The sequence below is a fragment of the Gossypium hirsutum genome, chromosome D11, assembly GCF_007990345.1.
Source record: "Gossypium hirsutum isolate 1008001.06 chromosome D11, Gossypium_hirsutum_v2.1, whole genome shotgun sequence".
NCBI classification, from domain to species: domain Eukaryota; kingdom Viridiplantae; phylum Streptophyta; class Magnoliopsida; order Malvales; family Malvaceae; genus Gossypium; species Gossypium hirsutum.
Window position 1 is genome coordinate 10727665 of NC_053447.1, and position 25341 is coordinate 10753005.

General features: G+C 36.4%; 2 protein-coding genes across 10 annotated transcripts in view; one reads left to right on the forward strand and one right to left on the reverse strand.

The window, feature by feature from the left end:
• The window catches only part of LOC107910936 (vacuolar protein sorting-associated protein 51 homolog), a 35682-nt gene extending 22268 nt beyond the window's left edge, over positions 1–13414 (forward strand). For 2 of the 4 annotated variants that reach the window (XM_041106010.1, XM_041106009.1), the window contains 8 exons: positions 10967–11082; positions 11443–11709; positions 11804–11920; positions 12166–12237; positions 12334–12384; positions 12528–12758; positions 12851–13027; positions 13149–13414. In XM_041106010.1, coding sequence (XP_040961944.1) covers positions 10967–11082; positions 11443–11709; positions 11804–11920; positions 12166–12237; positions 12334–12384; positions 12528–12758; positions 12851–13027; positions 13149–13253 — 1136 coding nt within the window. In that variant the 3' untranslated portion in view covers positions 13254–13414. Of the gene's footprint in view, positions 1–10966; positions 11083–11442; positions 11710–11803; positions 11921–12165; positions 12238–12333; positions 12385–12527; positions 12759–12850; positions 13028–13148 lie in introns of those variants that run through there. The other 2 variants (XM_041106012.1, XM_041106011.1) reach the window with 2 other exon arrangements.
• A 630-nt stretch (positions 13415–14044) lies between these two features.
• On the reverse strand, positions 14045–18799 carry LOC107912322 (two-component response regulator-like APRR1). Of its 6 annotated transcripts, none has more exons than XM_041106013.1 (10): positions 18458–18799; positions 17967–18161; positions 17763–17802; positions 17404–17517; positions 16930–17050; positions 16814–16847; positions 16503–16628; positions 14799–14960; positions 14553–14686; positions 14045–14320 (listed from the first exon to the last, which is right to left on the reverse strand). In XM_041106013.1, exons 4-10 carry the CDS (start codon positions 17427–17429, stop codon positions 14312–14314), a joined length of 612 nt encoding a protein of 203 aa, XP_040961947.1. In that variant the 5' UTR covers positions 17430–17517; positions 17763–17802; positions 17967–18161; positions 18458–18799; the 3' UTR covers positions 14045–14311. The 6 variants fall into 6 exon arrangements, with proteins under 6 accessions (XP_040961947.1, XP_016695926.2, XP_040961948.1 ...); XM_016840437.2 differs by having other exon boundaries at positions 17685–17802; XM_041106014.1 differs by having other exon boundaries at positions 14045–14317; positions 16503–16595; positions 17404–17802.
• Between the last annotated feature and the right edge of the window lie 6542 nt (positions 18800–25341).

Below are 25341 nucleotides of genomic sequence, written 5' to 3' on the forward strand. Positions count from 1 at the left end.
TACTAGAGATAATTCACAGAAATCAACAAATGAAGCTTGAAATTTCAACATTCATAATTACAATTCACACAAAATCACATTCAAACATTCGGTGATCGGTTTAGCGGTCCGAAACCACTTCCCGACTAGGGTAACTTTGGGCTGCAAACTCTCCCCCACTTAAGAAATTTCGTCCCCGAAATCTTAGGTATAGTTTGGGTATCGTTCTCATCGAGCTCTCGGTCTCCCAAGTTGCTTCCTCGATCCCGTTTTGAGCCATAACACCTTTACTAGCGGAACTCTTTTGTTTCGCACTCCTTCACTTCACGAGCTAGGATACGCATCGGTTCTTCTTCATAGCTCATGTCGACTTGAATTTCAACCTCTGATGGGCTAATTATATGCGATGGATCAGATCGATAGCGTCGAAGCATCGAAACATGAAAGACGTCATGAATCTTTTCAAGCTCCGGGGGCAAAATCAATCTATACGCAACCGGACCAACTCGTTCGGAGATTTCGTACGGCCCAATGAATCTTGGGCTCAACTTGCCCTTACGGCCGACCTGAGTATCTTTTCCAAGGTAAACCTTAAGGAACACTTTGTCTCCCACCTGATACTCGATGTCTTTTCGTTTCAAATCTGCGTACGACTTCTGACGATCCGTGGCTACCTTTAGACTTTCACGGATTACCTTTACTTTCTGTTCAGCATCTTTAATTCAAATCAACTCCGAAAATTTACTTTCACCGAGCTCGGTCCAAAACAATGGTGTACGGCATTTACGACCGTACAAAGCCTCATAAGGTGCCATCTTAATACTTGATTGAAAACTATTGTTGTAAGCGAATTCAATCAAAGGTAAATACCGTTCCCATGAACTACTGAACTCGAGAGCACATCTCAACAATCCAAGTATCTGAATTATCTCTCGGTTGACATCGTTGGGGTGAAAAGCATGCTAAATGCAGCTGTACCGAGCTTCTTGCAATTCTCCAAATCGTGAGGTAATCCGGATCTCTATCCGACACGATAGAAATAGGTACCCGGTAATCTCACATTGATAGTACATTCAGCTAGTTTTCCAATAAATCCGTGCGACGGGATGAAATGAGCCGACTATCAGTCTCACAATACCCATGCATCCTTACTGCTGACAAGGCAGTCCGGACACAAAGTCCATTGTGACTCGATCCATTTCCACTCGGGTATCATGATCGGCTGGAGTAATCCTGAAGGCACTTGATGTTCGCTTTCACTGTTGACATATTAAACATCTCGAACAAAGTCAGAGATGTCCCGTTTCAAACCATGCCACCAAAATTGACGTTTCAAATCATTGTACATTTCGTACTCCCCGGGTGAATTGACATTCGGCTACAATGGGCTTCGTTCAGAATCATCGAAATGAGTTTCGAATTCCTTGGAACACACAAACGATTTCTGAACCTCAAACAATCATCATCATCAATTTGAAACTCCGATTCCTCGTTCGGAAAACACTTAGCCCGTTTGCAACCAATTCATCATCGACTTTCTGAGCTTCACGAATTTGGTGAGTCAACAATGGTTTAGCTTTTAATTCAGCTACTAACACACTGTCTGGTAGAACAGACAAATGCACGTTCATCGCTCGAAAAGCAAACAATGACTTCCGGCTTAAGGCGTCCGCAACCACGTTAGCCTTTCCCGGGTGGTAATCAATGACAAGCTCGTAATCTTTCAACAACTCAAGCCAACGTCTTTGTCGCAGATTCAAGTCTCGTTGAGTCATCAATATTTGAGACTTTTGTGATCCGAAAATACATGGCACTTCTCACCAACAGATAATGTCGCCATATTTTTAAAGCAAACACGATGGCAGCTAGTTCGAGATCATGGGTCGGATAATTCCTCTCGTGTGGCTTCAATTGTCTCGACGCATAGGCCACGACTCGACCTTCTTGCATCAATACGCAACCCAACCCAAGTAGGGATGCGTCACTATAAATGACAAACTCTTTACCTGATTCGGGTTGCACCAAAATTGGAGCTTCAGTCAAATGAGTTTTCAGTTGGTCGAAACTTTTCTGACATTTCTCCGTCCACTCGAACTTAACATCCTTTTGAAGTAGCTTCGTCATTGGTGTGGCTATCATCGAGAACCTTTCACAATCGTCGGTAATAACCGGCGAGCCCCAAAAAGCTCCGAACTTCAGTAACATTTCTCGGAGGTTTCCAGTCAAGTATGGCTGAAATTTTGTTCGGGTCAACTCGAATACCCGACGCGGATACCACATGACCCAAGAAGCTAACCTCTCTTAACCAGAACTCACACTTACTGAACTTAGCATATAACTGCTTATCCGCAAAATTGCAGCACTAGCTCAGATGCTCAGCATGTTCGGTCTCGTCTCTTGAATAGACCAAAATGTCATCAATGAACACCACTACGAACCGATCCAAATACGGTCTGAAGATCCGATTCATCAAATCCATAAATACTGCAGGGGCATAGTGAGCCCAAACGGCATCACTAAGAATTCGTAGTGACCATATCTCGTTCTGAAGGCAGTTTTGGGAATATCTGAATCTCGGATTCGCAACTGATATAGCTCGATCTCAAATCTATTTTTGAGAAACTGAGCTCCCTTCAGTTGGTCGAACAATCATCGATGCGCGGCAACGGATATTTGTTCTTTATCGTACTTTATTCAGCTGACGATAGTCAATGCACAACCTCATGGTTCCGTCCTTCTTTTTCACGAACAATACTGGTGCACCCCAAGGTGAGAAACTTGGTCGAGCAAACCTCTATCCGTCAGTTCTTGCAACTGAGCTTTCAACTCCTTTAACTCGGTTGGTGCCATACGATATGGAGCTATCGAAATCGGCGTAGTCCCAGGTACAAGCTCAATACCAAACTCTACCTCCCGAACAGGTGGTAAACCCGGTAATTCTTCCGGAAAAACATCCGGGTATCACAAACCACCGGCACAGATTCGGGTTTCTTTTCTAATTCTTTGTCACCAAGTACATACGCAAGGTATGCTTCGCACCCTTTTCTTACATATTTCTGTGCCAACATTGCTGATATTACAGCTGGCATCCCCTCTAAGTCCGCAGACTCAATTCGGACTACTTCGTTATTTGCGCATCTCAAATCAATAGTCTTGCTCTTGCAATTCACAATCGCATCATGCGCGGTCAACCAATCCAAACCAAGGATAACATCAAATTCATCAAACGGCAAGAGCATCAAGTTCGCCGGGAAACAGGAACCTCGAATTTCCAGGGGACATTTCTTACACACTTTGTCGACAAGCACGTAACGACCCAAGGGATTTGACACCCGAATAGAACTCAGTAGACTCAATAGGTAAAGTCTTACTGGATGCTAAGGTTCACATATGTAGAATGAGTAGAACCGGGTCAATCAAGCAATTACATTAGTATCAAGAGGGTGAATGTACCGGTAATAACATCAGGCGAAGAAGCATCCTCGGGCACGTATAGCATAAGCTCTAGCAGGCGCACGGGCTTCGGATCTGGTTATATCATCTCTAGATCCTCTCTGACCACCACCAGCATTGCCCATATTTCCAGATGGTCTACCTCGACAGTGGTAGCACCCGGTCTCCCACTCTGATTTGCATTCTGCCCGACAACCTCGGGCAATCTTTAATGAAGTGGTCCACTGATCCGCATTTGTAACAGGAGCGGTCAGGAAATCTACAACTCCCCGAATGCCATTTACCGCAATATCGGCATTTCGTCCTGTCTCGACGTTCATTCCCAACACTGGCGACCGAAGTGCCTCGTGTACCCACAGGGGGTCGATCACGATCTCGTCCAAAAAGGCCCGAAGTGCCTCTAAACTGGCCCGCATCATCTCGAAATCTCTTCGATGTCTGTTGAAGAGACCTCCCGAGGATCTTTTACGAAACTCTCCAGTTCCCTCATCAACTCTTTGCTTTTCTTTTCTAAGCTCTTCGGCTTTACAAGCTCGTTCAACAAGTACCACGAACTCTTGTATTTCAAGAACGCCAACGAACATTTTTATATCTTCATTCAGCCCATCCTCGAAGCGTTTACACATAATAGCTTCGGAGGAAACACATTCCCGAGCGTATTTGCTAAGTCTAACAAATTTTCGCTCGTAATCAGTAACCGACATGGAGCCTTGCTTTAGCTCAAGAAATTCCTTCCGTTTTTTATCAACAAATCTCTGACTGATATACTTTTCCGAAACTCAGTTTGGAAAAACTCCCAAGTTACTTGCTCTCGGGCACAATAGAAGTCAGAGTACTCCACCAATAGTAGGCAGAATCACGTAGCAAGGAGATAGCACACTTTAGGCATTCATCGGGTGTACAAGATAGCTCATCGAGTACCCGGATAGTGTTGTCCAGCCAAAATTCAGCTTGCTCGGCATCATCGCTATCCATAGCCTTAAATTCAGTAGCCCCATGTTTTCGGATTCTGTCAACTGGGGGCTTATTTGACCTTATTTGGTCCGTTACCGGTGGTATTGTAGGTGCGGGGGTAGTATTTGTCGGGAATGGAGGTGTGGAACAGCCATATTAGTTCGAATATATTGGTTAAACCAATCATTCATCACGCTATAGAATGCTTGTCTAGCTTCATCATTCTGATTACTAGCATTAGGTTGAGAGTCCGCCGGCACTGTCCCTTGTGCGGGAGCAGGCGCTACACTCTCAAGATCATCAGCTACCTCTCGGTCACGATCGGGATCCATTACTATAAATAAACACATTTACGATTGTCAGAAATCACCACACTATCAAGTAATCACATAAAATGGCATGTATAGCTAGACCCAAAACATTACGGTAGTCCTAGAATCGACTAAACCGTAGCTCTGATACCAATAAAATGTAACACCCCGAACCCGAGACCGACACCGGAGTCGGACACGAGATGTTAACAAACTTTGAAAAATTTTTCCAGACACTGCCCAGTCTGAGTACTAGTCGCTTCAAAAATCATATCTTGAGTTTCACAACTCAAAAATCAGTTTTGTGATTTTTCCCTGAAACTAGACTCATGTCCCCACCTATGGATTTTTTTCTAGAATTTTTGGTCGGGCCAATTAGTACAGTTTATTAGTCAAAGTCTCCCATGTTACAGGGGTCGACTACACTGACCTTTTCCCATTACGACTGGGATATCTCTCTGCACAGAGCTTCAATACTGATGCCGTTTGTTTCTATGGAAACTAGACTCGTAGAGGAATCCATACATATATGGTATGACCCCTAATTATCTCTGGTCAATTTATAGTGAATTTCCAAAGGCGGAACAGTGAATCCAGAAACTGTTCTGGCCCTGTTCCACAAGAACCCGAATATCTCTTTCTGTACTGTTCCTATAATTGTTTCGTTACTTCCATATGAAAGTAGATTCATCAAGGTTCGATTACATAATTTATTCACTATTTAATTCCACTCCTACGAATTCTTGTGATTTTTCCAATCCACACCACTGCTGCTATCAGCTTCTGTTTTCAAAGTGAACCTTACCTAATTTGGGTTTCATGGACCAACTAGGCCTTGTCATACATAAGCCCACATATGATCATACTTAGCCATTCTAGTGGCTGATCATTTGCTCAACACTTCCATTCCAACTATAGTTACATCATGAAACCATCTATACATCCATAAATACGAATGGTCTAATGCCATACTCCACTTCTACAAGCCATTTTCGCATGGCTGTACACTTATACATTTCATAAAGTACTCGAAAGACAACAATGGGTAGTCCTATACATGCCATAACAAAATTCAACCAAATAGTACCCAAAAGAGCCTTTGATAGTGTGGGCGACTTCGACTTCAAGATCCCGAGTCCGATAGCTGGAGAACCAAAAATCTATAAAACAGAGGAGCAATGTAACGAGTAAGCAATTTATGCTTAGTAAGTTTGAGCAAGGAATTCCAGCATGCACAAAGAATAGCACACATTTAGCTAAACGGAATATTTCATAATACACAATTTACCGATATCAAACTTGCTTCACAACATTAACAACCCTTATGTACATACACAATAAACTAACTTGGCCGAAGGCCGGTAGCTCGTTTATCAACTGAGCGAACATTTATTTGTAAGGGCTCGATTAAATTCAACACATACGTAACATATCCCCATATTGGGATGTTTTTCGAGTATTCGCTGGAATTTTACAGCAAGCTCATTCATTACCAAATCACGTACCTTCGGGATTTAACCGGATATAGCTCCTCGTTCAAATGCCTTCGGGACATAGCCCGGATTTAGTAACTCACACAATGCCTTCGGGACATAACCCGGATTTAACAATTCGCACGAATGCCTTCGGGACTTAACCCGGATTTAACAACTCGCACGAATGCCTTCGGGACTTAACCCGGATTTAACAACTCGCACGAATGCCTTCGGGACTTAACCCGGATTTAGTATCTCGCACAAAGGCCTTCGGATCTTAATCCGGATATATTCACTTAGCACAAAGCCTTCGGGACTTAGCCCGGACAGCATTCAATTAATCATGCACATCTAACAATAATTCATGGCACATTCATATTTCATTTTCGTTTACGAAACTCAAACACAAGGCACATATTGTCCTTGCACATTCGGCTCAATAGCCACACATAGAGCATGATTTAATCACATCGAAATTTAAGCTCTCTTACTCAAGAACTTACCTCGGGTGTTGTCGAACGATTCCGCTAGCTATTCAACCACTTTTTCCTTCCCTTTATCGGTTTTATTTCCCCTTTGCTCTTGAGCTTAATCAAACAAATAAATTGATTTCATCATTTAGGCATCAAAAGATGAACACAAGGCACTTAGCCCATATTTATACATTAGACATTAAAGTCTCATACATGCAAAAATCATGCATCAACACAACATATTAGCTAATTTCTTTGCCCTTGGCCGAATATGCATGTCCATTTTTGGGGTCGATTTCAACACTTAATACACACATATACACACTAGTAAAGCATCCTCCCCCTTTTCATCAATTTAACACATGCATTGCTCATTAACATGCAAAGTTACATTCGGCCTTAGCACACATCTTGCTAGCTGATTCTTCTCCATTTAGCAACCAATGCACATATGTGCTCACACAAAAAAAATGCTAAAAAGGAGGTTCAATAATCATCAAGCCATCATCACATGCATCATTAACAAGCTTCATATTTTGCATGCAATGGCATTAACACAACCTCCACCTAGGCCGAATCTTAACTCATCCTCATGCCTCATCACCACAACATCAAACATCAACCAAGAATGATTCATCCATGGTCAAGTGCCATTTCCATCACATAGCAAGATTTAGACCATGGGTTAGGTAGAACTCAAACTAACAACTAAAACATGCATGCCTCTCATGGAACATCATCAAACATACCTTAGCCTAGCTACATGCATGGCCGAATCTCTTCACCTTTCTTCTTCTTTCCTCCTTAAAATTTTTGGCTAAGGATGAACCAAAGGATGAGAAAATTTTTCTTTGTTTTTCTTTCTAGTTTTTGGCAAGCATGAAGATGAGAAAAGGATGAACAAAATTCCCCCCTTTCTCTTCTTTAGCTCACGGCAATGGGGGGACAAACACTACACACACATTTTTTTTTCTTTTGTTTTCCATTTCTTTATTACCCATACTCCTTATTTTATTCTTCCACTAACAAAACATGTTTCATGACATGTTTTGCCCATCCTTCCTTGTCATGGCCGGCCACTACTCATTAGGGGGGAATTTGACATGCAAGTCCCCCCCTTTGTCCACATGCACTAATAGGTCCTCACATATTGACCTATCACATTTTAGAATTTTCTCACATAAGTCCTATTGACTAAATTCACATGAAATCAACCAAATTGAAGCTTGAAATTTTCACACATTCATAATTACATATTCTACACAATAAGTATCACATTCAAACATTTCGGTGACTCGGTTTAGCGGTCCCGAAACCACTTCCCGACTAGGGTCAACTTTGGGCTGTCACACTTGTTGAGCTTCAGCCTCCTCAAAGTTGCTTGGTTCAGCTATGGCTACATGAGCCCTTTCATAAATCTCAGTCAATGGTCTTGTTCCCCTGACTGGTTCATCATCAATGTCCATTTCAGGACCATTTTGGTCTGGCTCAGCTTGATCTGCTACAAGTTCTTCTGTAACTTCCTCAGGTTCATGTATTTCCCAGTTCCAACATGACCTTTCATCAAATACCACATCCCTGCTGACTGACACTTTGTTTTTTGAAGGATCCAAGATTCTATAGCCCTTCTTAACAGTGCTGTAGCCCACCAGAATACCAGGTCGAGCCCTTTCAGACAATTTGTCCCTTTTAACAGCAGGTACATGTGCATAACAAATACATCCAAAGACCTTTAGGTGAGCCAGTGATGGCTTGAGTTCAAACCAGGCCTCAAATGGGGTCTTCTGATCCAAAACCTTGGTTGGAAGTCTGTTTTGAATGTAGGTTGCAGTGTTAACTGCTTTTGCCCATAGTGCTTTAGGCAAATTTTTCTGAATCATCAAGCACCTGGCCATATCCATCAAACTCCTATTCTTCCTTTCACTTACACCATTTTGCTGAGGTGTATATGTGTTGGTAAGCTGATGTTTGATGCCTGCCTTATCACAAAAGGCTTGAAACTGAGCTGAGGTGTATTCAATCCCATTATTGGACCTTATGGTCTTCAGCTTGCAACCTGTTTCAGTCTCAGCAGCAGTCTTGAACTTCCAAAACACTAAGGCCACTTCTGATTTCTGTTTCAAGAAGTAAAGCCAACAATATCTCGAGAAATCATCAATGAACAATATGAAATACCTGTTTCCACTTAATGACTCAGTCTTCATGGGGCCACACACATCAGTGTGCACCAATTGCAATCTTTCAGAGGCTCTCCAGGCTTGATTCGAGGGAAATGGGAGTCTGGCCTGTTTTCCTAGCTGACATACTTCACATACATCATCATGGTCCACTGAGTTGATGAAGTTTTCAGCCAAGTCTTCTCTGACCATTCGAGCCATCGATCTGAAGTTGGCATGTCCAAGCCTTTGATGCCACAGCTTGGATTCATCTGATGTAGCTGTGTAGGCAATGTCTGACTTCTTTGTCCAGTCAACCACAAAGCTCTTATTAGCCATAGGAACTGCCATCAGCTTGGATCCACTTGGATCACTAATTTGGCACTGATTATATTTGAAGACAACAGAATAACCTTTCTCCAGCAATTGAGTTATGCTGAGCAGGTTTCTGTCAATTTCAGGCACCAAGAGCACATTTGAAATCACTTTGGCACTTGTGGGACTGCATATCAGTACATCACCCTTGCCTTCAGCTTGGATAAGGTGACCATTACCTATCTTGACTTTGGTTCTGCAGCTTCTATCTAAGGACTTGAAGATTACAGCATCAGGTGTCATGTGGTTTGTACATCCACTGTCTAGGAGCCAACCAGATGAGAGCCTTTCCTGAGCAGCTGAGCATGACACAGCAAAGACCTGCTCCTCTTGGTCACTGTCCTCAGTAGCTACTCGAGCCCCAGCTTTCATCTGTTGAAACTGATTCTGCCTCGATTTGGCTTTGCTCTTGCAGACTCTCTCAACATGACCCTTCTTTTTACAATGCTGACATACAGCATCTGGATTGAACCAGCACTTTTCTTCTGGATGACCAACCCTTCTGCAGTACTTGCAAGTCTGACCTTCTTTTCTTGCAGCATCAGACCTTGGCTTGTCTCTCCAGGCTTTCTTGCCTTTGTAGGTAGTATTTGTTCTTGCCAGAAAGGCACCTTCTTGATGCTCCTCCAGTCTGTTTGCTCTCCTCTGCTCTTGAGCATATAGAGCATTAATCAACTCTGTCAAGGAGATGCTGGACACGTCCTTTGAGTCCTCGAGAGATGAGATTTTTGCCTCATACCTCTCAGGCAGAGTTGCAATAACTTTCTCCACTATCCTAGCTTCATTGAACTGCTCTCCAAGGAGCCTAATGCTGTTAACCACAGCCATAATCCTGTCAGAGTACTGCTTGACAGTTTCTTCTTCCTTCATCTTCAAATTCTCGAATTCTCTCCTCAAGTTCAACAACTGTTGCTGCCTTGTCCTCTCTGTCCCTTGAAACTCCTCTTGCAACTTGTCCGAGGCCTGTTTTGGTGTTTCACAGGCCATAATCCTTGTGAAAATCACATCTGACACTGAGTTCTGGATGCAAGGATTGGCTCTAACTGTTGGATTGGCTCTAACTGGCTCTGGTTCAACATTAGAGTTGACCACCTCCCACAGATCGAAAGCCTGCAAGTAGGTCTTCATTTTGACCACCCATATGTGATAGCCTTCCCCATTGAAGACTTGTGGTGCAGCTGGTGAAAAGTTTGATGAAGTCATTCTTTGAATACCAAGTCCCTTAAGAAATAGGCTCTAGATACCAATTGTTGGTGTTGTAACTGAAATAACAGACTCAGCAAGTGTCTTGTGCAACAAGCCTCGATACTTGCTGAGTAAACAAGTGAATTCGAGCAAGAAGAAGAAAGAAAAGCTAAGAAAAATAGAGAGTATTTGATGAAAAAAATCAGTTTCATTCATTGAACAAAACAATGGCATAATGCCAATACATATAATAAGCATTAAGATTGTCTAAAACAGCAAGTAATCACCTAAACATTACCTACCTCCACTAATTACATGGAAACTTGAAATTTTAGCTTGTAAGCCTATACAATGCTATGTTTACAGCTCATACATAAGCTAATTACATCAGACAACAACCTAACTTAGTTAGAAATGAACTAAGACTCATTTCATAAGCTAAAGATTACAAAATGAACAAAAAATAGCTTGCATCAGCAGCTCCTGCATAGCTTGGTCTTCATGACCTGCTTGCTGTCGAGTGTTTGCTGCATGGTGAACCAACTTCATCAGTTTTATTTTATGAAAATTACCTTAAGTCTGAGTTCATTCTGTTCAATTTACAGATGCTCTCTTGAAAGTAAAGGTTAGCCCAAAAGAGGCAGCAGAGGAACATCCCTTACAGGTTGCTTTGGAGGCTAGCAAAAACACAGTACTCCAAGGCAGCATGGATGTCTTACTGGTAACCATGAGATGCTAAACTGACTCTTATTTTATGCATGTAGAAACGACTCAAACTTTTCATTCTTTGTGTACTACTTCCTGTAAACAATGCATGTCCATATATCATGTTCCTAATTTTCATATTTCTCTCTTATTTAGATACTTATACTTCAATCTGTAAATGCTTGATATACTTTCTAGATTGAAAAACAATAACAATCTAGTTGCATTTTTATAGTAGGTTTGTGTGTGTGTGTATGTGTGTGTGTTTTCTTGCGAACTTGTGCATTTTCATTATTATATTGACTAAATTTATAGTGTATGTGCAACTTATTCATTGAGCATTGAGCTTCATTTTTAAACGATTTGCTTACTACAGGATTTTCGCCAACTTCTTGACGATGAGTTAGGGCTGCTAGTTAAACTGAGAGCTTTCATAATTGATTGGGTTCAAGAAGGATTTCAGGACTTTTTCAAGTCTCTTGATGGTTGTTTTCTCTTGCTTTCTGGAAGAAAGAATTCATCAAGTCAAGATCAAGGATTTTCAGAAGGAGCACTTGGTGAAAAAGTTCTTGCTGGTCTTGTCTTGGTCCTAGCTCAACTTTTTGTATTCATTGAACAAACTGCCATCCCAAGAATTTCTGAGGCAACTTTTTCTCTTACCTGATAAATTTACCTTACCACCTAATAAATTTTCACTACTATTTTGGGCTCAGCATATTTTCATGTTGCACTGTCAGGAAATAGCTGTCTCCTTCTCTAGTGGTGGTGCACGAGGCCACGAAAATGGGCATGTTTTTGTTTCGGGGGAGATATGTCAACTATTTCAGTTAGGTGGTGAAAAGCTTTTGCATCATGTAAGAATTTATTCTTTTCCTCTTTTTGAAATTATTAAAATTAATACTTATATTGGATCTGTGGGATGTGTTTTATCTAGTTTTAGTTTTTGGGTTTCGAATTCACAAGAATGTTGATATCAAGACAATATGTTGCCTCAAGGGAGCATATATGTTTAACGATTTTATTTTCTGGCATTGAATGAACCATTTCTGATATGTTTTTTTTTAGGTAATTATAAGTTCAATTTTGTTTCATTTTGCAGTACATAAATATAAGAACTCGAAGAGTATCTACTTTGCTAAGAAAGAGGTTTACAACACCAAACTGGGTCAAGGTTAGTTTACTGTGCTATAATCCTCAATTTTGAGAGAGATTCCCCTTACTAAAATAGTTTAAGTTTTCAATAATTTATGTTTTTTAATACTTGCAGCACAAGGAGCCTAGAGAAGTTCATATGTTTGTTGATTTATTTCTACAAGAGGTTAGTGTCTCTTTAAACTTTCTGAGTTGACATAGATATAGTTTTAAATCTTTGTCTTGCAGAGTTCGATATACATAAATATTTCGATAATGTAGAACTTTTCTAAGATGCATTATGCTTTATCTCGCGATTCTTTGTTCTAGTTGAAAGCAGTAGATAGTGAGGTGAAACAGATTTTACCTGAAGGGCTATTGCGTAAGCATCAACGGTCTGACAGCAATGGAAGCACCAACTCATCACGTAGCAACGCATTACTAGATGATAAAATGAGTAGGTCAAATACCCAAAAAGCCAGGAGTCAGCTATTAGAAACACATCTAGCAAAATTGTTTAAGCAAAAAGTAGAAATTTTTACAAAAGTTGAATATACACAGGTATGTATCACCTATGAATTTTTGTGGTTGTGGAAAAAGTGTCAATGTGATGCTATTGAAACAGAATGAATGGAGTTTCCTTGTCACTGCAGGAGTCAGTTGAAACAACTATAGTGAAACTTTGCCTTAAAAGTTTGCAAGAATATGTCAGACTCCAAACCTTTAATCGAAGTGGTTTCCAGCAAATTCAGCTGGATATTCATTTCTTAAGGACTCTTTTGAAGGAGAATATTGAAGCTGAAGAAGCGATTGATTTTTTACTTGACGAGGTAATTGCGAAATTCCTAGTCTTGAGCTTTAATCTTTCTGTGTTACATAATAAACACGGGTATTGCTCATTTTTATCTGATTTTTGTTCCGCTAGTAATGAAATGTGGATGTCGGATGTAGGTAATTGTTGCTGCTTCAGAGCGTTGTTTGGACCCAATTCCTTTAGAGCCTCCAATTCTGGACAAACTTGTACAAGTAAAGTTAGCAAAATCGAAAGGAACATAATCCAGTTAAACCCCTAGATGTTGGTAGGTGAAATTGCTATGGATAGCCCCACTTTTTTATTTCTCTTGCTATAATTTTATGATGCGATTCATTGGTCAAAAAGTTCATTTACATTTTTGGAGACTTTGTATGAAATGGTGAAATGTAACAGGAATTCACTACACCAAAACAGGCTTTTAGTGGCGCTTTTTTAGGTCTTTAGTGGCGCTTCTTAGCGTCGCTAAAAGTATTTGCGGCGTTTTGAGAAGCGCCGGAAAAAATGCCGCTAAAGACTACGACCTTTAGCGGCACTTTTTTCATAAACGCCGCTAAAGACCACGACCTTTAGCGGCGCTCTTCCAACAAACGCCGCTAAAGACCACAACCTTTAGCGACGCTTTTCCCACAAACGCCGCTAAAAATATAATCTTTAAAAAAATTATTTTAATCAAATAATATTTATTTTTATGATAACTATTATATTATGTTTTATTTTTTAAATTTGAACTTTAAATATACTTTTAAGGATAAATAAAAAATATTATTTAAATTAAATTTGCTATGAAAATTTTAACTTTAAAAATAAATATAAAAATTAATGAATTTAGTTTTAGAATTTAAAATAATAAATTAATAACACAATTAAAATCCAAAAGTTAGAACTCAAGTTGTCGTAAATATTAAAGTAAAACTAAAAATTTAGAATCAAAACTAAAATAATCAATGGAAAGATAGCTCAAATGTAGGTTTTTGCTACAAGTTACACATACAATAACGAAAAATTAAACACCACACAAAATTTATCAAACTAGTTAAGAAATACATGGTGCAACCATGCAATATAAATACAATAGAATCATAGGGTAATTTTGCATAAATATCTTGGCATGATATTATAAAACATAGGGTAATTTTGCATAAATACAATACAATATAAATGCAACCAAGAACAATTTGTCACAAAATTATAAAACATGATAAAAAAAAAAGAACAGGTAGCAGACAAGCTATTTGTAACTTTTTGTTTTGCTTCCAAGGCTTCCTCAGCTGCCTTCATCTTGGCAACAGAATCATCTTCATCATCCCTGCTTAAGAAAACAAAGAACCTATTGTTAAACAATTTAGAACTTGAAAAAGAAAAGAACCATGTTAGTCGGACTTAGGTATAAGTGTTAGGTGTCAGTATAAAGACATGTAGATATGGGTATGAAGGCATGTCTGAGATGAGTATGTTCAATTTTACTCTCATGACTATTAAGTGCCATGGATCTAATTTTTATTATAGAAGAACAAAGGAAAGAAAAAAGAAGGGCAACAAACCTCACGTCGCCTTCTCCACATGCGTGTCCACAAGTTCAACAATTCATTGGTTCGTAAAGGCTTGACAAGATAGTCAGCAGCACCAAGCCTCAGGCACTTAACAACAATAGAGACCTCATCCTGGGCCGACATCACTTGTCATAAAGAAGAAAGAAATGTACATAAATGATCAGACCATGAACACCAGAAGGAAAATTCACTATGATGAAAGTTCGACGTCTGAAGAAAGGTACAAGACAAACTTACTAATAACCGGAATGCGCCGCAGTTCATTATTCCGCATAATATGCTTTAGCAACTTCATTCCTTTTGTCATTTGGAGGTCGACTTCAGTAAGTATTATATCAATGTCAGGTCCCTCAACATTCAGTGCATCAATGACCTGTCTAGCAGACTTTACTGTAGTCACTGTGAATAAAAAGTAACACGGAATCATAAAGCTGACACATCACTTCACAAAATTAACATATGAGAAGTGTCATAAAACTATTATGCACTCCTAAATGCAATATACAATCATCGAAGTAAGACAAGTAGTTGAGTTACTCGAAAATATTGAAGCTACCTAAATGTCATCCATGTGAATTTCAGTCTACTTCTACTCTTATTATCTATAAGTAAGGCTCTATGATATAACATAACCCTATACCAAACACACATAAGTTAACACTTCCCAAACTTCTCATTAACTGATGATTGCTGGCAAGTGAATTCATTTCTTATCCTTCTTTCTTTTCTTATCAACACTCTACAAAAAATTCTCACAGCGTATCGTTGTTTATTTACGAGGCAAAGCATGAGAACAAGGAACTAGAAGACAACCAGATAAGGATGTTAAACGTATACCCCAAATATCCTTTTTATCAAGTTTCTCAAATTAAGCTCCCATGGAGCAAAGCAAGTCAAAACAAAAGACTAGATTCAGTAAGCAAAAGTAGCATAATCAGATAATAACATAATGAACTTATAGAAGAGAATAATATATATACACACAAATAATCATTTACAGCTGACAGAATCAACTTCTTTTACATATCATTTATTTTTTTCCAGACTATAATAGCATATTTTCAACTGTACTTTAACCTTCAGATTCCTAAATGAAAATTCAACCAGTACCATTAGTTGCACTTCAACAGCCATTTAAATCACACAATTCAAACAAAACAAAACAAAAACAAATAATTTAACAAAAAAACTCAACAGATACAAAACATAAAATTTGACTCCAAATACCCAATAACGAACAAGAACAACAACAATAAAATCAGCATAAATAAATAAACATATTCTACACTCAATAAGATATGAGGAAAAAAAGTAAACATATTAATAAAAGCTCAGTATACCCTGATAAGAACATTTCAAAAGAAGTGAAAAAACTTCCTCACAGCTCTTGGTATCATTATCACATAGCAAAATCCTCACTTTGCTCCTATCTATAAACCCATTTCCTGCTCCTCCGGCTTTAAGCTCTTTATTCAAATTCAGTTCTTGTAGACATTAAGGTTGTGGTGGCAATCAAAATTCAAACTACATTTTCATATTATTACATCGCAATAAAGGAGTGCTTAACTAAATAACTGGAAGGAATTCTAGCATGCAATTAAACCAAATTCATAACATTAACAGTCCCTAAAGTCATTTTACAAATTTGCAAACAAACATGATTTACGGCAATACGCGTATTTACACAACAAAAAAAGAAGAGAAAAAAGATTTTTTTTAAACCAAAGACAGAAAAAGAAGGGAAGCAAAGAAAAACAAAGGCAATACAGACATTAACAATGCAAGAAAATACATAACTATATAGACATATAGAAAGGTTATAGCTAATCTAATAATGTAAGTTAAGCAAAGTTAAGCAAAGTCAAGCAAGTCCACCACAGATTAAATATAAAAATAAAAATAAATAAATTAAGTTCCGAATCTGGAAAGGGAAGACTTTACCTTGACCTGTGGATTCTAAGAGAACATTCACAGATTCCTCACCAGTCCACCACCTATCGAAATCAACCACAAGTCGTGCGGTCCCTAAATTTTCTGGCAGTATGGGAAAGAAGGGAAGTTGGTTTTCTGCAATTAAAAAAATTTTCTTTGCTGCTCATAGCAATTTGGTGTGACGTTTTATCCCTAAATTTGCTGCTCATAGCAATTTGATTCATACTTTAAACTTTACTATGTATATTTGTAAAGTTGATAATCACATTCATTCATACTTTGCTGCTCATAACAAGCACCTGCTACAAGAAAACACATACCTAGTTTGATTGGTGCCAACTTTTCGGCAGCCTCCTGTAAATGTATAAGGCAAAAGTTGAAACTTGTAAGAATTTAAATCCCAAAAATGTAACTGGTCATACAGCAAGTTTACAACCTCTTCAAGTATTGCAAGAGCAGAACAAGCAGCCCCTTGTACCAGCTTGTTAGTATCCGATATTCTTTGCAGGAAAGCCGTAAGAACCATGTCAAATTGCTCATAGCCTTTTTTATTACCACTATCCCGAATGGATGAAACATGAGAATTCTCAACATAAAATCCAAAGCCAAAGAAACCGATAAAAGAAGTTTATCGGCAGTATGTACCAAGAACAACAAATGATTGGTATATGATGCAAACACATAAACTATAGTCGGTCAAAGGGGTTATTAATCATTCATTACTAAATTAGAAAAAAGTATTGACAACCACACAGCATTTAAAAGGGGAATTAGAGATGCCACAATCTGCACACATAAACATATTTAACAACAATGATCAATTTAGGAGCATAACATGGTTTAACAAAAACAGATGAATGTTTTATATGCATCATTCCATAATCTGTCTCAAAAACTAAACGAGTACTACCTCAGACAAACGAGGATAAAGACCATTGATGCAACCTCTAGCAATTACACCAAGAGCCAAAACAGCAGCTTCCTTGTCCCTCTAGGTTTCATCACCAGTAGCAGATAAGTTTGCCTGCAAAAATCCGATGAGTCAACATATTTTAGCTAAATATATTTTATTGAAAATCTGGAACAAATTTCAACTTAAGTTTTAATATATTTTATAGTTGCACAGTGTCTCCAAATAACTTTTAATTTACCCTGATTTAAAATTAAAAAAATTGAAAATATAAAACCTTCCTTTTACAAAAAACATCCCAAAAAGGAGTGGAGGCTTGGGTAATATATGCCTTCAACACCACAGCAGAGAACAGTAACCTTGTTAGGCAAAACTAGTTGACTGTTGTTAGTTTTTGATCTGCATCAAAGGTTTTACAATCATTAGAAACATTGAGGTGAAGAATAAAGAATCAGCCAGAATCCTTAAATAATTTTCAAATACACATAGATATATTTTATAAAACAAGTAAATCATACACACTGACATAGACAACTACTGATTCCAAAATAGAACAGACTTACTTATTTTTTGGCTACCACTTCTCTGAATCTGATAATTCAAAGTTAAACTTCACTTTGAAAGTAGGGCAGTAATAATCAGTGGCCCCCAGAACCTGGAGAGGCAAATATGATTTGATTGGGGAAATAAAAAATTTGATGGCTGGAAATTTTGCCGCACTCTGCACGCACCCAAACTTTACAACCATCACACCGCACCTAACTCAGTGTAGATAAGGAAGCAATAAATTAGTAAAAAATAAAGCTCAAACTGCACCAAGCTAACTAATCGAATAAAGAAAAGAGTTACAACGTGATCAAGCGAATTCTAGGGTTTTCTTTAAGTAACTCAATCTAATTCTATTAAACAAATACATTAAATCTAACGTCAAGTTTTGCATAATTCTAGGGTTTTCTTTAAGTGACCAAACGAATCAATACAAATGTAACCTAAAAAACCATCGAATTGGCATTTGTAAGGAAAATTAGATAGCGAAAGCCCAAAAATAAAAAACCTGGCAGAGTTCTCGAAAAACAGAGTCAGCGTTGGCTTCGGTCAAGGACTGCAGCAAGAACCGAACATGGCTTGAGAGTGTGGAGGAAAGCTCGAGCATGGTGAGTGAAGATAGATCGCGAGTGTTTTTCAATGGTAAACGCTAGTAAGAAGATAAAAAGCGGAATGGATTAGGGATATGATATGCTTTGAAGATTAGGGATGTTGAGAGAACCGTCGAGAGAAAAAAAGTGAGCGCTGAACGTCTGAGAGAGAGAGAGTCTGGGTGGACGTCTGAATTGAAACAGAAGCCAATTTTAGGGGGGAAAATGAAATTATTTCGGGGGGAGTCTTGGGATAAAACCGCGCAAAATGAAATTATATTTGCTTATCTATTGTTTATCTATTGCGGCATTTTTTGTAAAAACGCCGAAAAAATTATTTCAGTTTGAACAAAATAATACCGTTTTACTATGCTAAATGTTTTGCTATATGAAATACGTTATTTTTTTAAAGTAAAATTATTTTACTATCAAATAATCCTCACATATCAAATTTCTATTAAAGATTGAAACGTTAATTATGATTTTATATTGTTTATTTCCGATCTAATCTCCATTTTATTAGAGATATTTCTTCCTAACTAAAATATAATTATTTTGCTAGATATGTTCGATGTGCAATGATTTTAGTTTTTATATTTTATTTTTATTTGTTATAATTTGGTCCTATATATCTAAAATAGATAGTTACCTATCTGTACCAATTTGTTACATTTTTTATTAATTTTTTTAAATCTAATATTTAAATATATCAAATGGTTTAAATTAAATATTTTTTAGTCATGAACACCGCTAATGTTACCTTTTCCGGCGTTTACAGAAGAAACGGCACTAATAAATTAAATTATTGTAATGAAACGACACTGTTTTGAAAAATTCTAAATCATATTAGTGGCGTTTTGGCTATAAACGCCGCCAAAGCTCGCATATTTTACAATTTTTTATATTCAATTATTGCTTATGCAAAAAATTATTTCATTTTACTATGCTAAAAAAATTTTATTTTGTTTTTCTATAAATTGATTTTTTTGCGGCGTTTTTATGAAAACGCCGCTAAATGTTTTGCTATATAAAATCGCTATTTTTAAAGTAAAATCATTTTTTGTGGCGTTTTTTATAAAAACACCGCTAAATGTTTTGCTATATGAAATGCGTTATTTTTTTAAAGTAAAATTATTTTACTATCAAATAATCCTCACATATCAAATTTCTATTAAAGATTGAAACGTTAATTATGATTTTATATTGTTTATTTCCGATCTAATCTCCATTTTATTATAGATATTTCTTCCTAACTAAAATATAATTATTTTGCTAGATATGTTCGATGTGGAATGATTTTAGTTTTTGTATTTTATTTTTATTTGTTATAATTTGGTCCTATATATCTAAAATAGATAGTTACCTATCTGTACCAATTTGTTACATTTTTTTATTAATTTTTTTAAATCTAATATTTAAATATATCAAATGGTTTAAATTAAATATTTTTTAGTCATGAACACCGCTATTGTTACCTTTTCCGGCGTTTACAGAAGAAACGGCACTAATAAATTAAATTATTGTAATGAAACGACACCGTTTTGAAAAATTCTAAATCATATTAGTGGCGTTTTGGCTATAAACGCCGCCAAAGCTCGCATATTTTACAATTTTTTATATTCAATTATTGTATACTGCATATCAATTTTAAACTAATAATCTTTACAATTTATTATTTCTCTTTTAAAATTATATAAGAACTTATTTAATATATAAATTAAAAAATACTAATTAATCTAAACCTTAAACCTTAACTCGACCCCGAATCTCTAAACCCTAAATCACTAACCCCAAACCCCGAACCACTAACCTTATTTAATATAGAAATTAAAAAACAGTAATTAATCTAAATCATAAACCCTAACCCGACCCCAAATTCCTAACCCCTAAACATTATTTAATATATAAATTAAAACACACTAATTAATATAACCCTTAATCCCTAACCTTTAACCCCTAACCTTTAACCCCTAACTCTTAATCTCTAACCCCTAACTCTTAATCTGTAACCCTTAACCCCTAACCCCTAACCCATAAACCTTAAATCATAACCCTTAAATCAGAATCCCTAATCTATAATCCCTAATTCCATAATTTATAAATCTTAAAATTGCAACTCTTAAACCAGCCCTAAATCCTAAATTAACCATATATATACCCTAAACCATATATATTAAACCCTAAACTATAATGATAATTAAATTAAATATTTTAAAATTAATTTTATCGTATCTTTTACAATTATATTTGAAATTATTTAATATATAAATTAAAAATCAATCAATCATGTACATAAAAAATTTTAAAATTATTTTAAATAATCGTATTTTAATTTCTTCATTTTTAACAAATATTTTTCTATGTTTTTTTTTGTTTCAAATTATTTTTACGTGTCATTATTTCAAATTTATCCATTTTTAACAAATATTCAATTAAAAATAAATTAAATAGTAAATAGCAGATAAAATGTTTTTGCGGCACATTTTCAAAAACGCCGCTAAAGATCTGAGCATTAGAGGCTTTTTTTTAAAAACGCCGCTAAAGACCTGAAAGGTACAAAATGATTGTACAGCCCAATTTGCCCGGGGCCCAGGCAAACCCAAAAACAAATCTAAACTCAGCCCAATGCCAAACCCAACAGTCCCTTTACAGAATTTTAACCCGAAGCCCAAAGAGCCCAGAACTGAACAAACCCAACAGCCTAAAACTAAACACAAACCCTATCCCCCTAAACCCTAATGCGCCGCACCTATCTACCTGCCACTACCAGTCTGCCGCCGCACCTAGCCTCTGGCAACCACCCACTCTGCCACCTACTCCATCAACATCAATCCCTCTGCAAATAAGAAAGAAAAACATGTAACAGAGAGAACAACAAGAAAAAAAGAGGCAGAAGCAAATAGTAGGAAAGAAAATAAAAAAAGAGCATATTGTATTGCGGCTATAAAGGCCTAAACATTATCTTTGTAAGGCTCTCTTTTTATTTTTGGAGGAACATTCAAGAAATAAAAACAGAAAACATATTTGTGTTCTTGATTTTGATCTTTTCTATTTAGTTTTTTTATCTTTTTATTTCCATTTTTGTATTTATAATCAAATAAAAAGAAAAAAGGAAGGAACTCACCTGTGTTCGGCTTTTAACGCCGTCGGGACAACAGAGGCAGCCACCTCCGAGGATAGGTGGCCGGAAACCGAAAGGTTTCTTGAGTTTTTGGGGCCTTTTGGTTAATATTTTGGGGATTTTAAAAGCGGATTCGGGCCTAGGGGGTTCGAAAGGGTCAGATCTGAAGTTTTTCCCTTTTTTCGGCCACCGCGTACGGCGGCGCCGGTTATCGGCAACTGGTGCGGTGGCCACTGGTCGGAGCTATGGCCAGATATGGGGAGAGTTGAGGGAGTTTGGCAGATTTTTTAGAAAATGGGGCTGAAATGATTTTTTTGAGGTAAAAAAATTTATTTATAGCATAGCCCATGCGGCGTCGTTTAGGGCCTAAGCTTCAGGCACCAAAACGGCGTCGTTTTAATTTTGGCCTTAGACCCGCGCACAACCCGACCCGTTCCAGGGGGATCCGCGTGTTTTCGTTCAATGGTATATTTTCAACCTAGGCCCTTCCGCGTTCATGCTCTTTTCAATTTACTCCCCTTTTTGGTTATTTTCACGTTTTTAAATTCGGCCCCGCAATTTTGTTTGGTTTTCAATTGAGTCCTTGGCCCACCGACGGCTGAAACGACATACATGTGTCCGAATTTGGGTTTTATTACCCATTCAGTCCCTTCTATTTTTGCGCGCGTCACGATTTAGCCTTTTTTGTGTTTTCTACTTTTGATTTTGCCCCCCTATGTGTTGTTTATTGTCAATCTAATCCTGCTTTGTGGATTTAGCTATTTTTATTATTAAATTAATTACTTTATTCCTGTTACTACTATTATATCATTAGTTTTATATTATTATTGTTATATTTTTATTTTATATTTACTTATTTAAATTTAAATGTATTTGTCTTATTATTATTGCTATTATAACTATTTATATATATCTTTATATCTTATTATATATCTATATGTCTTGTTATATATATGTGTATCTCTTTATAAACCTTTTTATAGCTTATATACATACGTTTTGTTATATATATTCATATATACCTATATACGCTTTATTATTTTATTCTTGGAAATATATATACATGCATACCTTTCTTATAATACATACGTACATATTTTAACTTTTGTAAATATATACATATACACTTACTTTTTATATGTATCTTATTATTTTCATATTTTATAATTTTTATACCTATACATATATGTTTGCATATCTTTTATATTTATATAATTTTGTTAATTTTGTTCTCTCATTTATTTATATGTTTATTATTGTTTGTTTTATTACTTTAGTTCCTTATTATTGGTTATTTTGCCCGTATGATTATTTTTATTGTTTATTTGTTTCATGTTATTTACATTGCATCATTATTGTTATTTTACACCTATTTTTAATTGGATTTATTAAAAAAATAGAAAATTTCAAAATAAAAGAACATTCGGTATTCGAGATTCTCGAAAGAATTGAGCCCTAATGTATTGGGTTTCGATTTTTTTTGTTGAATCTAAATAATCGGGATTTCTCTTTTAAAAATGATAAAAAGCTCGTTATTGAGAATTCAATACGTTGTGTCCTAACGCATTGGATGTGACACGTTGTTTTCTCAAGACGAGGATTTTTCGAAATAAATGCAATATTCAATGTTTAATATTTTGAGAAATTGTGCCCTAACGTATTGGGTTGCGATTTTTCATTTGATTTAAACAATTGAATATTCTTTTAAACTTCAGCACACGAATTTTTTTTATTTTTTTATTTTTTAACTTAAGTTTTAAATGATATCGGGAATTAAAAAAGGATCGTGTCTTAAGTTACTGGTCGTGATTCTTTTTTTTTAATCCAAGATAGTTAAATATCTTTTAAATAAGCATTTTTCATTCACGTTTTGGGAATTCGAGACATTGTGTCCTAACTTACTGGATATGATTCTCTTTCTCGAATAAAGGGAAATATGCCCCTTTTCCTGAAAATTTTTAACGTTTTAATAAAAGGATCGTATTTTTAAAATTCTTCAAAGTTTTTAATTTTCGACATTAAAACATTAAGTAATAAACTAGGTACCAATTTTGGGCGTATCGAGGGTGCTAATCCTTCCTCGTACGTAACCGATTCCCGAACCCATTTTTCTAGATTTCGTGGACCAAACTTGTTGTTTTAATAAAATCAAACCGTTTATTAAAAACAACCATTTTTCGAGGTGATCCAATCACACCTTATAAAAAAGGATTGGTGGCGACTCCCGTTTCATTTTTCAAAACCCAAGTCGACCCGTTTTCGTCAAAAAAAAAATGGTGTCAACAATGATGTCGTTGGGCTTAGACTTTTTGCGGCGTTTTTTGGAAAAACGCCGCTAATGCTACTTTTTAGCGGCACTTTCCTAGAAACGCCGCTAATGCTCGATTTTTAGTGGCGTTTTATGTCCAAAAGCCGCTAAAAACGCCGCTAAAAGCATGTTTTGGTGTAGTGATTCCAGTTATATAACTATGAAAGTTTATTTGTAATTAATGTTATATGAGCTATCTTATCATATATATGAATGCTATAATGTTTTAGTTTCTTGTTGAGAGGGAAAAAATGTTCCAATTCCTCTTCCCTCTTTTTCTTTTTCCTTGTTGCTTTCCTCGAAGACTACTTATCAATGCTATGAATCATCACATTTCAAACTTGAAGCAAGTTTTATTTTTGTGTTGCAAGAACACCATAGTCATTTTCTTTTGGATGAAAATGTTACTTTGTTAAAAGGATTTACCTATTTGGTTTCATAAATTAGATATCATATACTTGACGTTATTAGTACCTGTAAGATACCTTAAAAACAAAAATACAAATCAATCTCCTATTCAACTTGTAAGACACAAAGTTCTTGAAGTAAAATCAAAGAACCAGTTAGAAAAAACAACAAGAAGATATGACCAAAACAACAACAAAGAAAGATCCAAAGTTTTGATCTACGACACCACTGGATCACGTGGATAAATGATCCCACCACTTTACTCTGGGATGACCACAAAACCTCATCTCTTTGATCTTAGTTTGAAAGAGTAACCGCGAGGTGTCTAAAAGGAATGTTTGCTTTTAACCCCTAATAAAAATAAAGTGAAATAAATCACCATTTATAATATTTTATTTTACAACAAATAGAGATAAAAACGAGGAAGCCTGATATGTTATAATTTGCTAGTGTTAACATCGTTTGATTTTCCTATGAAAGTTGATAGATCGTTAAATTGGTTGTCACGTGTTCGTGGTGTGATGATTTTCCACCTATGTAGATAATATTTATAATGTATTTTTATATTTGAAATTTATTATAGATATTATATAATATTGATTTAAAGCATGTTTAAAAATACTCTTTCCCACTCAATTCCCAACATTTCTCTCACTGCGTTTCAAAACATGAAATTTTGCATATTCCAAAAGCTTTTGTGGTGATTATCACGGCAGAAGAAATTCGTCAAACACTGTTGAGGGAAAACTTGTAGACAAAAATGTTGTGTTTTAGTTTATTTTAATTTGGCTTTAGTATTATTCCATATTTTTCTAAAAGTCTTAGTTCGTTTTTTTTTTCTGTGTTTGCCATATATACGGAACTTACCAAGCCTGTGTACTGCCAAATCTATTAAAAACTTTAACAAAGGACTTTGTTGAGATAGAACAATGTCTTGGTAAACAGGACATTAGACTTTAAGATGA

Bases quoted from the DNA above. Each gene is read 5' to 3' on its own strand.
- LOC107912322 (XM_041106013.1), bottom strand. From the start codon at position 17,429: ATGGTCTTTATCCTCGTTTGTCTGAG. The intron at 16,629-16,813 runs GTATGTGTTTTC...TTTTAATTGCAG, and splicing joins GTTGGCACCAATCAAACTAG to AAAACCAACTTCCCTTCTTT. The intron at 14,687-14,798 runs GTAAGTTTGTCT...CTTTATGACAAG, and splicing joins GCGGCGCATTCCGGTTATTA to TGATGTCGGCCCAGGATGAG.